Here is a 12,763-nt window from a genome sequence, read left to right as displayed (position 1 = left end):
TTTTTGCTGAAACCCTTCTGGGGGAACTCGGGGCTTTTTGAGGCATAAGCCCTGCAATAAACCTTTCTCTGCTCCAAACTTCAATGTTTTGGTTTATTTGGCCTCACTGTCTGTGGGGCACACAAACTTGGGCTAACAATTCAGCTAAAAGAAATAGTAGCTCCAGGATTTGAACCCAGATTAGCTTCGCTCCACAATGAGTGAAGTTCTTCGTCACTCTGCTCCATTGCCTCTATCCCTCTGTACACAGTGGTGTGGGTTAAGTATATAAAAATATTCTATTATGCACACATTAAATAATTAAACCTTTCCTTTTCTTACTTCACAATCTGAAACAAAGCCAAACAGAAGACACTGTCAGTACCTGTGGTTGTTGCATACTTCCTTGTTCTTTGCTTCCAAGCCCATCCCCTATAAAATGAATCCAAATGGAATTATAATTAAACAGGATATATAAGATCTGTCATTGCTTTTTCAGAAGAATCTCAATTTTTAAAAACTTGAAATCAACTCCAGATAAGACCTTAGTTAAATCTAAAGCCTACAGCATGATTTAATAAGATTTTCTTTGTAGGAAGAAAACAAATCTAGAAATCAAAAATTACAGTTCTGACTGATTTCCCTGGCACTCCATGTCCTTGACCAGACCACCTAACCTGCTCTGCTCACTCCTGAGTCTGGCAAGAGAGCCTGGAGTCAGAGACAATTAGAAAGCTAAGGTACTTCAAGATCATCCAGTTCAGCTTTTTTCCCAAACTCTTTTCACTAGAATCCAAACTAAAAATTATGTTCAACTTTACAATCCAATACACACACAGAGGTTTCAAGAAAGAAAAATCTCCCTATGTTTCAGTAGTTCCTGTTGTATTCCATTTTATTAAATAAAACATTGATCAAACTACAGTTGGAAAAATACTAATCTAATTCACTCCTCTGGTAAGACAGGTTTGCACAACTAAGCCCAGAGAAATAAAGGGAACGAGCTGAGCAAAGGCAGTAGAAAGAGTGCTGGTGACGCCAAGCAAGTCACTTACATCAGTGTTTCTCAATCTTTTTTTCATTGAAGTGAAGTGAAAGTTGCTCAGTCGTGTCCAACTCTTTGCGACCCCATGGACTATACAGTCCATGGAATTCTCCAGGCCAGAATACTGGAATGGGTAGCCGTTCCCTTCTCCAGGGGATCTTCCCAACCCAGGGATCGAACCCAGGTCTCCTGCATTGCAGGTGGATTCTTTACCAGATGAGCCACAAGGGAAGCTTTTTTTCACTACTCCCTCCTAAAAAATATACAAATACTAAGGAAAAAGATTTTGTAGGAGGGGCTGAGCTTTGCAGAGCCACCAACAATGCTAATTAACATCAAAGATTTTGTCACTCTCTCAAGAAACAATTTTTATATAAATAAGAAATGGAGAAGCAGGAAGCCTAATGATTTATGTCTTAACCAGGGAGAAGTTCATTAATATCTAAAACAACTTTAAGTTCTATGATACCTATTGATTCAGTAACCTAACATTGAAACTAACCAGGAACTGATAGAAAGCGGGCCAGATTCATACAATGCCTATTAGGTTTCAGTTAAAAAGAATACACTGAGAAACCAACAAACTGCAGAAGTAATTCTCCCTTCGTCCTTTCTGTCCATATCTGGAAGATCTGGGAAAACTATGGTTATAAAGAACTAACCATTTTATTTATTTACTTTTTTGGCCACACTACAAAGTACAGGGGATCTTCCCCAATCAGGAATAGAACCCATGCCCCCTGCAGCGGAAGCAGTCTTGTAACCACTGGACAACAAGGGAATATTTACTTATGGATTTGGCTGTGCTGGGTCCTTGTTGCAGCATGTAGGATCTAGTTGCCCAACCAGGGATCCAAACTAGGACCCCTACATTGGGAGTACAGATTCTTAACCACTGGGCCACCAAGGAAGTCCCAAGAACTAACCATTTTAGATCCTTTACAAGGCAGGCCATAAAAAGGCACAACGTATATTAGAAACCTAAGAATGTTTAAACTATGCACAATTGCACTCATCCATCTCCTATGATACCAAAGTAATGCTCAAAATTTACCAAGCCAGATTTCAACAGTATGTGAACTGAGAACTTCCAAATGTTCAAGCTGGATTTAGAAAAGGCAGGGGAACCAGAGATCAAATTGCCAACATCCATTAGATCATTGAAAAAGCAAGAGAGTTCCAGAAAAAAATCTACTTCTTCTTTAGTGACACTGCCAAAGCCTTTGACAGTGTTCAGTTCAGTCACTCAGTCATGTCTGACCCTTTACGACTCCATGGACTGAAGCACACCAGGCCTCCCTGTCTATCACCAACTCCTGGAGTTTACTCAGACTCATGTCCATTGAGTCGGTGACATCATCCAAACATCTCATTCTCTGTCGTCCCCTTCTCCTCCTGCCTTTAATCTTTCCCAGCATCAGGGTCTTTTCAAATGAGTCAGCTGTTCACATCAGGCATTAGAGTTTCAGCTTCAACATCAGTCCTTCCAAAGAACACCCAGGACTGATCTCCTTTAGGATGGACTGGTTGGATCTCATTGTAGTCCAAGGGACTCTCAAGAGTCTTCTCCAACACCACAGTTCAAAAGCATCAATTCTTCGGTGCTCAGCCTTCCTCACAGTACAACTCTCACATCCATACATGACTACTGGAAAAACCATAGCCTTGACTAGACAGAACTTTGTTGGTAAAGTAATGTCTCTGCTTTTTAATATGCTGTCTAGGTTGGTCATAACTTTCCTTCCAAGGAGTAAGCGTCTTTTTATTCCATGGCCGCAGCCACCATCTGCAGTGATTTTGGAGCCCCCCCAAAATGAAGTCTGTCACTGTATCCACTGTTTCTCCATCTATTTGCCATGAAGTGATGGGACTGGAGGCCATGATCTTAGTTTTCTGAATGTTGAGCTTTAAGCCAACTTTTTCACTCTCCACTTTCACTTTCATCAAGAGGCTCTTTAGTTTTTCTTCACTTTCTGCCATAAGGGTAGTGTCATCTGCATATCTGAGGTTATTGATACTTCTCCCAGCAATCTTGATTCCAGCTTGTGCTTCATTCAGCCCAGTGTTTCTCATGATGTACTCTGCATATAAGTTAAATAAGCAGGATGACAATATACAGCTTTGATGTACTCCTTTTCCTATTTGGAACCAGTCTGTTGTTCCATGTCCAGTTCTAACTGCTTCTTCCTGACCTGCATACATTTTTCTTAGGAGGTAGGTCAGATGGTCTGGTATTCCCATCTCTTTCAGAATTTTCCAGTTTGTTGTGATCCACACAGTCAAAGGCTTTGGCATAGTCAATAAAGCAGAAGTAGATGTTTTTCTGGAATTCTCTTGCTTTTTCAATGATCCAGCGGATGTTGGCAATTTGATCTCTGGTTCCTCTGCCTTGTCTAAATCCTGCTTGAACATCTGGAAGTTCATGGATCACGTACTGTTGAAGCCTGGCTTGGAGAATTTTGAGCATTACTTTACTAGCACGTGAAATGAGTGCAATTGTGTGGTAGTTCGAACATTCTTTGGCATTGCCTCTGTTTGGGATTGGAATGAAAACTGTTTCCAGTCCTGTGGCCACTGCTGAGTTTTCCAAATTTGCTGGCATATTGAATGCAGCACTTTCACAGAATCACCTTTTAGGATTTGAAATAGCTCAACTAGAATTTCATCACCTCCACTAGCTTTGTTCATAGTGATGCTTCCTAAGACCCACTTGACTTCGCATTCCAGGATATCTGGCTCTGGGTGAGTGATCACACCATTGTGATTATCTGGGTCATGAAGATCTTTTTTGTACAGTTCTTCTGTGTATTCTTGCCACCTCTTAATATTTTCTGCATCTGTGAGGTCCATACCATTTCTGTCCTTTATTGAGCCCATCTGTGCATGAAATGTTCCCTTGGTATCTCTAATTTTCTTGACGTGCTCTCTAGTCTTTCCCATTCTATTGCTTTCCTCTATTTCTTTGCGTTGATCACTGAGGAAGGCTTTCTTATCTCTCCTTGCTATTCTTTGGAACTTTGCATTCAAATAGGTATATCTTTCCTTTTCTCCTTTGCTTTTCACTTCTCTTCTTTTCACAGATGTTTGTAAGGCCTCTTTAGACAGCCATTTGGCCTTTTTGCGTTTCTTTTTCTTGGGCATGGTCTTGCTCCCTGCCTCCTGTACAATGCCACAAACCTCTGTCCATTGTTCATCTGGCACTATCAGATCTAGTCCTTAAATCTAGAGAGTTGGACTATAAAGAAACCTGAGCACTGAAGAATTGATGCTTTTGAACTGTGATGTTGGAGAAGACTCTTGAGAGTCCCTTGGACTGCAGGAAGATCAAACCAGTCAATCCTAAAAGAAATCAGTCCTGAATATTCATTGGAAGGACAATGAAACCCCAATACTTTGGCCACCTGACGCAAAGAACTGACTCGTTGGAAAGATCCTGATACTGGGAAAGACTGAAGGCAGGAGAAGGGGATGGCTGAGGATGAGATGGTTGGATGGCATCACCAATTCGATGGATGTGAGTTTGAGTAGGCTCTGGGAGTTGGTGATGGAAAACGAAGCCTAGAGTGCTGCAGTCCATGGGGTCGCAAAGTGTCAGACACGACTGAGTGACTGAACTGAACTGATATTAGATACTGTGTAACTCATGTGTAGCATATACATATATCAATAGTATGTATAGAAATGTAATTGAATAGGACTAGCCTTTCACTGGGGTAGAGATGCAGGAAGCTAGATGTTAGAGTGGAGGACCAGACACTCATTGCCCTCTGATGCACACTCAGTCAGAAGCTGACATCCATGAAGGGTTCCTGGGAAGACCCATAGCTTTGGCACTTGAGTTCCACAAGACGGTTTTCTGAGGAGGTTACTGCTTTCCAACATTTTTCCAATCACCTGACAGCTTTCTTGAGCTTCAGCAGTGAGGCCAGGATCAAAGTCTCTTCCAATCACAGTCTTCAGATAGGTTTACTGATAAGATTCAAGACCTGTCCTGGACAAGTGTCTATAAAATTGCAATTTTTTGATAAATCCAACTAAGACTCTGATTCTGTTTTAAGGACATTGATGAACTAAAATCTTCTTCTGCCATTTCCCAGTGTAGACCCCACACACATCACTTTGACTAAAATCTTCTACCCCAACAACATTCTGACTGGTCTACTTCATTTTTCACCATTTACAATTTAAAATGGCTTAAAAAACATTAAGAAGTTGCTTTCATGTGATTATTGTACCCTGATTCAAGAATTTCTACACTAGTTTATTCTCACTTAAAAAATTCTACCAACAGACTAGATTTCTTTTCTGAGTTACTACAAACTCATAACATAAAAAGATATATAAATGTACACCCATGGCTGATTCATGCGAATGTATGGCAAAACCCACCACAATATTGTAAATTAGCCTCCAATTTAAAAAAAAAGAAAAAGATATGTAAAGGACTTCCTTGGTGGTCCAGTGGCTAAGACTTGGCGCTCTCAATACAGGCCTGGGTTTGATCCCTGGAGAAGGAAATGGCAACCCACTCCAGTGTTCTTGCCTGGAGAATCCCAGGGATGGCGGAGCCTGGTGGGCTGCCGTCTATGGGGTCGCATAGAGTCGGACACGACTGAAGTGACTTAGCAGCAGCAGGGAACTAGATTCCGCATGCTCCAACTAAAAGATTCGGCATGTTGCAACTAAGACCTGGCCCAGCCAAATAAATATTTTTTAAAAACTTAAAATCTTTATAAAATAACAAATAAATAAATCAGACCATGGCACTCCCTGCTCAATTCCTCCTCCAATTGTTTCCCTGTGTCACTTAGAATGAAATCTCAATTCTTAAAAAAAAAAGAAAGACATGTAAACACCCTAAATACTGATAAGATTTTTAGTTCTGCATGCCATTAACAACTCTAACATTTTCCAGGGTGACAACTATTTGAGAATAGTTCTATACCTAATACCTGAAAATTTGAGAGGGAGAGGGAAGTGAGAGAAAATGAGTCTGTGTAATATCCTGAAGAGCCCCAGAAACTTAAGAAAAAATCAGGAGAAAGAGAAGATCACTAACATTGCTTTCACCATCATATTTTACTCTGGGGCTAGTCCTACACAATTCAATAACTGAAAATCTACATATTTACAGTAACTTTGGGACAATAAAAGGAAAAAAATCTTGAGACTTAACTCACTGAGTCTGCAAAGGCTACATCTACGGATAGATTCATATGCATCAGATTCTATTTAAGAATAAACAAATGGTTCTAATTCTATTTATTCTATTTAAGCCTCTTTACATTAATGTTAATTCATTTAATAAGCATAGTCCAAGATACTAGTATTGTTTCTTCTAGGGATAGTATCATTATCTCCTTCTAAAGAAACTGATGCACTGAAGTAGGTAACTTGCCCAAGATTACTCACACACCCAGTGAAGAGCAAAGCTGAGTCCCCTGTACTCTGACTGCATAGAGTCTGTGTCCTTAAACTATACTATCTTTCCAGAATGATAAACGAGGAGGAAGCAGAGAAGGTGGGAAGAGAAGGCAAAGGAAGTTAAAGAAGCCTGCTATCGGGAAACCTGGGGGTATCTTCACTGCAAAAATTATTTTGTGGGTGCGTGCTAAGTCGCTTCAGTGGAGTCCAACTCTGTGAGACCCTATGGCCTGTAGCCTGCCAGGCTCCTCTGTCCATGGGATTCTCCAGGCAAGAATACTGGAGTGGGTTGCCAGTGCCCTCCTCCAGGGGATCTTCCCCACCAGGGATCATGCTTTGGCAGGTGGGTTCTTGACCATAAGCGCCAAAGCTTAAAACCTGAAACTCATCAGCAGTCAAGTTAGCTAGAGTGAGTCATACCTGATATGTACAAAGCTGTTGACAAAACCTCTCAGCCCCCTGGACGATAAATTTGCTGTTGTTAACTTGATTTATCTCAGGGAAGGGGAAGAACTCCAAGAGGCCTTAGCATCTTGGCTCCATTTCTAACAGTCGGACACGACTGAGCAACTAACACACACAGCTGCAGTGCAATCTAGGGCAAATCGTTGGCTTCTTCGGACTTCACCAGAAGCGGGATTATAACAAAGCTCGCCGCAGACTGAAAGCAGTGTGAATGGTTAGCAGCCGTACAAGCGTTTTTCTTGCCCCTGTGGCGAGGGGAGCATGGAGAGGGCAGGCCCCGCTCCACCCCCTCCAAAATGGGCAGAAGGCTGAAGAGCTGACGTGTGGAAGGGAAAAAGAAGGGAATCCCCCCGGGATGGGCTAGACTTTTTCTTCCGTCCTTCCTCCCCCTCGACCCTTGGTTCCTCTGCGCCTCTCAGCGCGCACGAGTCCATTCACTTCCGGGCGCGACAATGACCCACCGCCCCTCGACCCGCCGTTACCTCGGCGGCAGCAGCAAGCGCGGGACTCTCTGCCACCGGTGCCTCTCGGCCGCCACGAGCAGCACCAACACCGCAGAGGCCGCCGCCATGTCCTTCAGCCGCGTCGCTCTCTGACGCCTTAAGCTACGAGCTGCAGACCCCTCACTACAAAAACTTGTCGCAGCTGCGCAGCCCTCTTGTCCTCCGCCGGCCACCGTACAAGTCAAAGCCAAGCAATAGGCCTCCCGAAGCGTGTTGGGGGCGTTTCCACCAAAACCAATCAAAGAACAGAGCAGGGCTTGGGGGCGGTGATTGGCCAGTCGGGTCTCGTGCTGCGGGGGTGTGGTCCCCGCTTCTCCGCCTCTTGCGCTAGTTCGTGAAGGGATAAGCTGCGTCTTCAGGTTCTCTGGAATCCGGCTTGCTGTCCCTTCCCTTGGACCTCGGAGTTCCTTGGTTCTGGAACCCTCCTCCTGACTTTTATTATTAAAACCGCGCGGAAGCTGGCGAGGCAGAGTCATGAAAAAAAGTCAAATGGAGTGGAGAGCGAGATAAAATTCTCTAGTAGTCTCGAGAACGGTTAAAATAAATAGATAATTAGCTAAAATTTAAAAAACCTGAACTTTTAAAAAAGTGTTTTAATTGTTGAAAAGAGAAAGTCAGAACCAAAATGAAGAAAATCTAGGGAATAAAACTACTGAAAAGACTACATATAGATGCTTATTTGAGATAGCTAAAACACACGATTATAGGAAGATTATAGTGAAAGTAAGCCATCCTATTCAAGGGTTAGAAAAAAAATACATAAGCAGAGCAGAATTAGGTCATTAGTAAAGATTAAAAGAAAGAAAGAAATGAATTTAAAAAACTACTATCCAAGCCTGTAGGCAGGTCAGGAAGCAACAGCTAGAACTGGACATGGAACAACAGATTGGTTCCAAATAGGAAAAGGAGTACATCAAAGCTGTATATTGTCACCCTGCCTATTTAACTTACATGCAGAGTACATCATGAGAAATGCTGGGCTGGAGGAAGCACAAACTGGAATCAAGATTGCTAGGAGAAATATCAATAACCTCAGATGTGCAGATGACACCACCCTTATGGCAGAAAGTGAAGAACTAAAGAGCCTCTTGAAAGTGAAAGAGGAGAGTGAAAAAGTTGGCTTAGAGCTCAACATTCAGAAAACTAAGATCATGGCATCTGGTCCCATCACTTCATGGCAAATAGATGGGGAAACAGTGGAAACAGTGGCTGACTTTATTTTTTGGGCCTCCAAAATCACTGCAGATGGTGACTGCAGCCATGAAATTTAAAACGCTTACTCCTTGGAAGAAAAGTTATGACCAACCTAGACAGCATATTAAAAAGCAGAGACGTTACTTTGTCAACAAAGGTCCATCTAGTCGAGACTATGGTTTTTCCAGTAGTCATGTATGGATGTGAGAGTTGGACTATAAACAAAGCTGAGTGCCAAAGAATTGATGCTTTTGAATTGCAGTGTTGGAGAAGACTTTTGAAATTTCCTTGGACTGCAAGGAGATCCAATCAGTCCATCCTAAAGGAGATCAGTCCTGGGTGTTCATTGGAAGGACTGATGTTGAAGCTGAAACTCCAATACTTTGGCCACCTGATGCGGAGAGCTGACTCATTTGAAAAGACCCTGATGCTGGGAGGGATTGGGGGCAGGAGGAGAAGGGGATGACAGAGGATGAGATGGTTGGATGGCATCACTGCCTCAATGAACATGGGTTTGGGTAGACTCAGGCAGTTGGTGATGGACAGGGAGGCCTAGCATGCTGCGGTTCATGGGGTCGCAAAGAGTCAGACACGACTGAGCGACTGAACTGAACTGAACTAGAGAAGCACTAAGTCCAGATGTTCAAATAAATCAATAAAAATTGTTAAATAATTAGAAGTAAAGGGGGAAAACTACATGTGCTATGATTTTTTTTTAAGTGAGGAAAAGGTGCAGGTATAGGAAAAAAATTTGTAACAGACTATTTTGCTCAGTTTTTATCAAAGTTTGAAAACCTCTATGAACTGGATGATATTTAAGACAAGAAAACGCAATGTACTGAAACAGGTCCAAGATCAAAAATCTAAGTAAAAGCAATATCATAGAAGAACAAGAGAATATTATCAAAGACTTAATGTTCCTACTACCTCCATTTCCACTCCCAAAACATGTGACTCACCTTATCTTACAGGGAAAGGCCACCAAAATGCAGAATATTAGTTGACCTTAATGCTATTGAGTCTGATCCATCAGTTCAGTTCAGTTCAGTTCATTTCAGTCACTCAGTCGTGTCCTCCAATTCTTTGTGACCCCATGGACTGAAGCAAGCCAGGCCTCCCTGTCCATGACCAACTCCCAGAGTTTACTCAAGCTCATGTCCATCCAGTCGGTGATGCCATCCAACCATCTCATTCTCTGCCATTGCCTTCTTCTCCCACCATCAATCTTTCCCCAAATCAGGGTCTTTTCCAATGAGTCAGTTCTTCGCATCAGGTGGCCAAAGTATTGGAGTTTCAGCTTCAGCATCAGTCCTTCCAATGAATATTCAGGACTGATTTCCTTTAGGATGGACTGATTGGATCTCCTTGCAGTCCAAAGGACTCTCAAGAGTCTTTTCCAACAGTATAGTCCAAAAGCATCAATTATTTGGCACTCAGCTTTGTTTATAGTCCAACTCTCACATCCATACATGACTACTGGAAAAACCATGGCTTTGACTAGACAGACCTTTGTTGGTAAAGTAATCTCTGCTTTTTAATATGCTGTCTAGGTTGGTCATAACTTTTCTTCCAAGGAGCAAGTATCTTAAATTTCATGGCTGCAGGTACCATCTGCAGTGATTTCAGAGCCCTGAAAAATAGTCTGCCACTGTTTCCACTGTTTCCCCATCTATTTGCCGTGAAGTGATGGGACCAGATGCCATGATTTAGTTTTCTGAATGTTGAGCTTTAAGCCAACTTTTTCACTCTCCACTTTCACTTTCATCAAGAGGCTCTTTAGTTCTTCACTTTCTGCCATAAGGGTGGTGTCATCTGCATATCTAGGTTATTGAATTTCTCCCAGCAATCTTGATTCCAGTTTGTGCTTCCTCCAGCCCAGCATTTCTCATGATGTACTCTGCATATAAGTTAAATAAGCAGGGTGACAATATACAGCCTTGATGTACTCCTTTTCCTATTTGGAACCAGTCTGTTGTTCCATGTCCAGTTCTAGCTGTTGCTTCCTGACCTGCATACAGATTTCTCAAGAGGCAGGTCTAGTGGTCTGGTATTCCTATCTCTTTAAGAATTTTCTACAGTTCGTTGTGATCCACACAGTCAAAGGCTTTGGCGTAGTCAATAAAGCAGAAATATATGTTTTTCTGGAACTTTCTTGCTTTTTTGATAATCCAGCGGATGTTGGCAATTTGATCTCTGGTTCCTCTGACTTTTCTAAAACCAGCTTAAACATCTGGAAGTTCACAGTTCACATACTGTTGAAGCCTGGCTTGGAGAATTTTGAGCATTACTTTACTAGTGTGTGAGATGAGTGCAATTTTATGGTAGTTTGAACATTCTCTGTCATTGCCTTTCTTTGGAATTGGAATGAAAACTGACCTTTTCCAGTCCTGTGGCCACTGCTGAGTTTTCAAAATTTGCTGGCATATTGAGTGTAGCCTTTTCATGGCATCATCTTTTAGGATTTGAAATAGCTCAACTGGAATTCCATCACCTCCACTAGCTTTGTTTGTAGTGATGCTTCCTAAGACCCACTTGACTTCGCATTCCTGGATGTCTGGCTCTGGGTGAGTGATCACACCATCGTGATTATCTGGGTCATGAAGATCTTTTTTGTATAGTTCTTCTGTGTATTCTTGCCACCTCTTCTTAATATCCTCTGCTTCTGTTAGGGCCATACCATTTCTGTCCTTTATCGAGCCCATCTGTGCATGAAATGTTCCCTTGGTATCTCTAATTTTCTTAAAGAGACCTTGTGTTTCCCATTCTATTGCTTTCCTCTATTTCTTTGCTTTGATCACTGAGGAAGGCTTTCTTATGTCTCATTATTCTTTGGAACTCTGCATTCAAATGGGAGTATCTTTCCTTTTCTCCATTGTTTTCTGCTTCTCTTCTTTTCACAGCTATTTGTAAGGCCTCCTCAGACAGTCGTTTTTCTTTTTTGTTATTTCTCTTGGGGATGGTCTTGATCCCTGTCTCCTATACAATGTCATGAACCTCCATCCATAGTTCATCAGGCACTCTGTCTATCAGATCTAATCCCTTGACTCTACTTGTCACTTCTACTGTGTAATTGTAAGGGATTTGATTTAGGTCATACCCTGAATGGTCTAGTGGTTTTCCCTACTTTCTTCAATTTAAGTCTGAATTTGACAGTAAGGAGTTCATGATCTGAACCACAGTCAGCTCCCATTCTTGTCTTTGCTGACTGTATAGAGCTTCTCCATCTTTGGCTGCAAAGAATATAATCAATCTGATTTCAGTATTGACAATCTGGTGATATCCATGTGTAGAGTCTTCTCTTGTGTTTTTGGAAGATGGTGTTTGCTGTGACCAGTGTGTTCTCTTGGCAAAACTCTATTAGCCTTTGGTCTGTTTCATTCTGTACTCCAAGGCCCAATTTGCCTGTTACTCCAGTTATTTCTGCCTGGAAAATCCCGTGGATGGAGGAGCCATGGATGGGCTACAGTCCATGGTTTCGCTAAGAGTAGGACCCAACTGAACAACTTCACTTTCCCGTTTCACTTTCATGAATTGGAGAAGGAAATGGCAACCCACTCCAGTATTCTTGCCCGTAGAATCCCGCGGACGGTGGAGCCTGGCGAGCTGATGGCTATGGGGTCGCACAGAGTTGGACACGAGTGAAACGAATTAGCAGCAGCAGCAGCAGCAGCCAGGTATTTCTTGACTTCCTACTTTTGCATACCAGTCCCCTATAATGAAAAGGACTTCTTTTTGGGTGTTAGTTCTAGAAGGTCTTGTAGGTCAAGACTGACAAGAACTGTTCAACTCCAGCTTCTTCAGCATTACTGATCAGGACATACATTTGGACTACCGTGATATTGAATGGTTTGCCTTGGAAAGGAACAGAGATCATTCTGTCATTTTTGAGATTGCATCCAAGTACTGACCCATAACAAAGAAAAAATTGAAAGTCTTCCAAACTCTAGTTGTTATGTAGGAAGCTTAGACATGAGCAACTGAGGGGAGGTCTGGCTGAAAGCGATTTAAGCTGATCTCTAAACTCTATCCCAGATGCACCCAGGAGAGCTCATAGATATGCTACAAAATACCAGAGAGCAGAGACTTCTCAACTCTACACAAGCACCCTGGGTACACACTGAATACCAAATAACCATGGGGGCTTCACCAAGTA

At 42.2% G+C, this 12,763-nt stretch overlaps 1 protein-coding gene across 3 annotated transcripts in view; it reads right to left on the bottom strand.

The window, feature by feature from the left end:
• The window catches only part of MCCC1 (methylcrotonyl-CoA carboxylase subunit 1), a 52,645-nt gene extending 45,080 nt beyond the window's left edge, over positions 1 to 7,565 (bottom strand). For all 3 annotated transcript variants that reach the window (XR_011144643.1, XM_068967163.1, XM_068967172.1), the window contains exons 1-2: positions 7,396 to 7,565; positions 365 to 411 (exon numbers count right to left, since the gene is read on the bottom strand). Coding sequence is in view for 2 of the 3 variants with exons in the window: in XM_068967163.1 (XP_068823264.1) it covers positions 365 to 411; positions 7,396 to 7,484 (136 nt within the window). In the remaining variant the exon portion in view is untranslated. The remainder of the gene's footprint in view (positions 1 to 364; positions 412 to 7,395) is intronic.
• Positions 7,566 to 12,763: the final 5,198 nt, after the last annotated feature.

The sequence above is a fragment of the Capricornis sumatraensis genome, chromosome 1, assembly GCF_032405125.1.
Source record: "Capricornis sumatraensis isolate serow.1 chromosome 1, serow.2, whole genome shotgun sequence".
Classification (NCBI taxonomy): Eukaryota; Metazoa; Chordata; class Mammalia; order Artiodactyla; family Bovidae; genus Capricornis; species Capricornis sumatraensis.
Note: the sequence above shows the minus strand (reverse complement) of the source record. Positions and strands in the feature narration are given on the sequence as shown.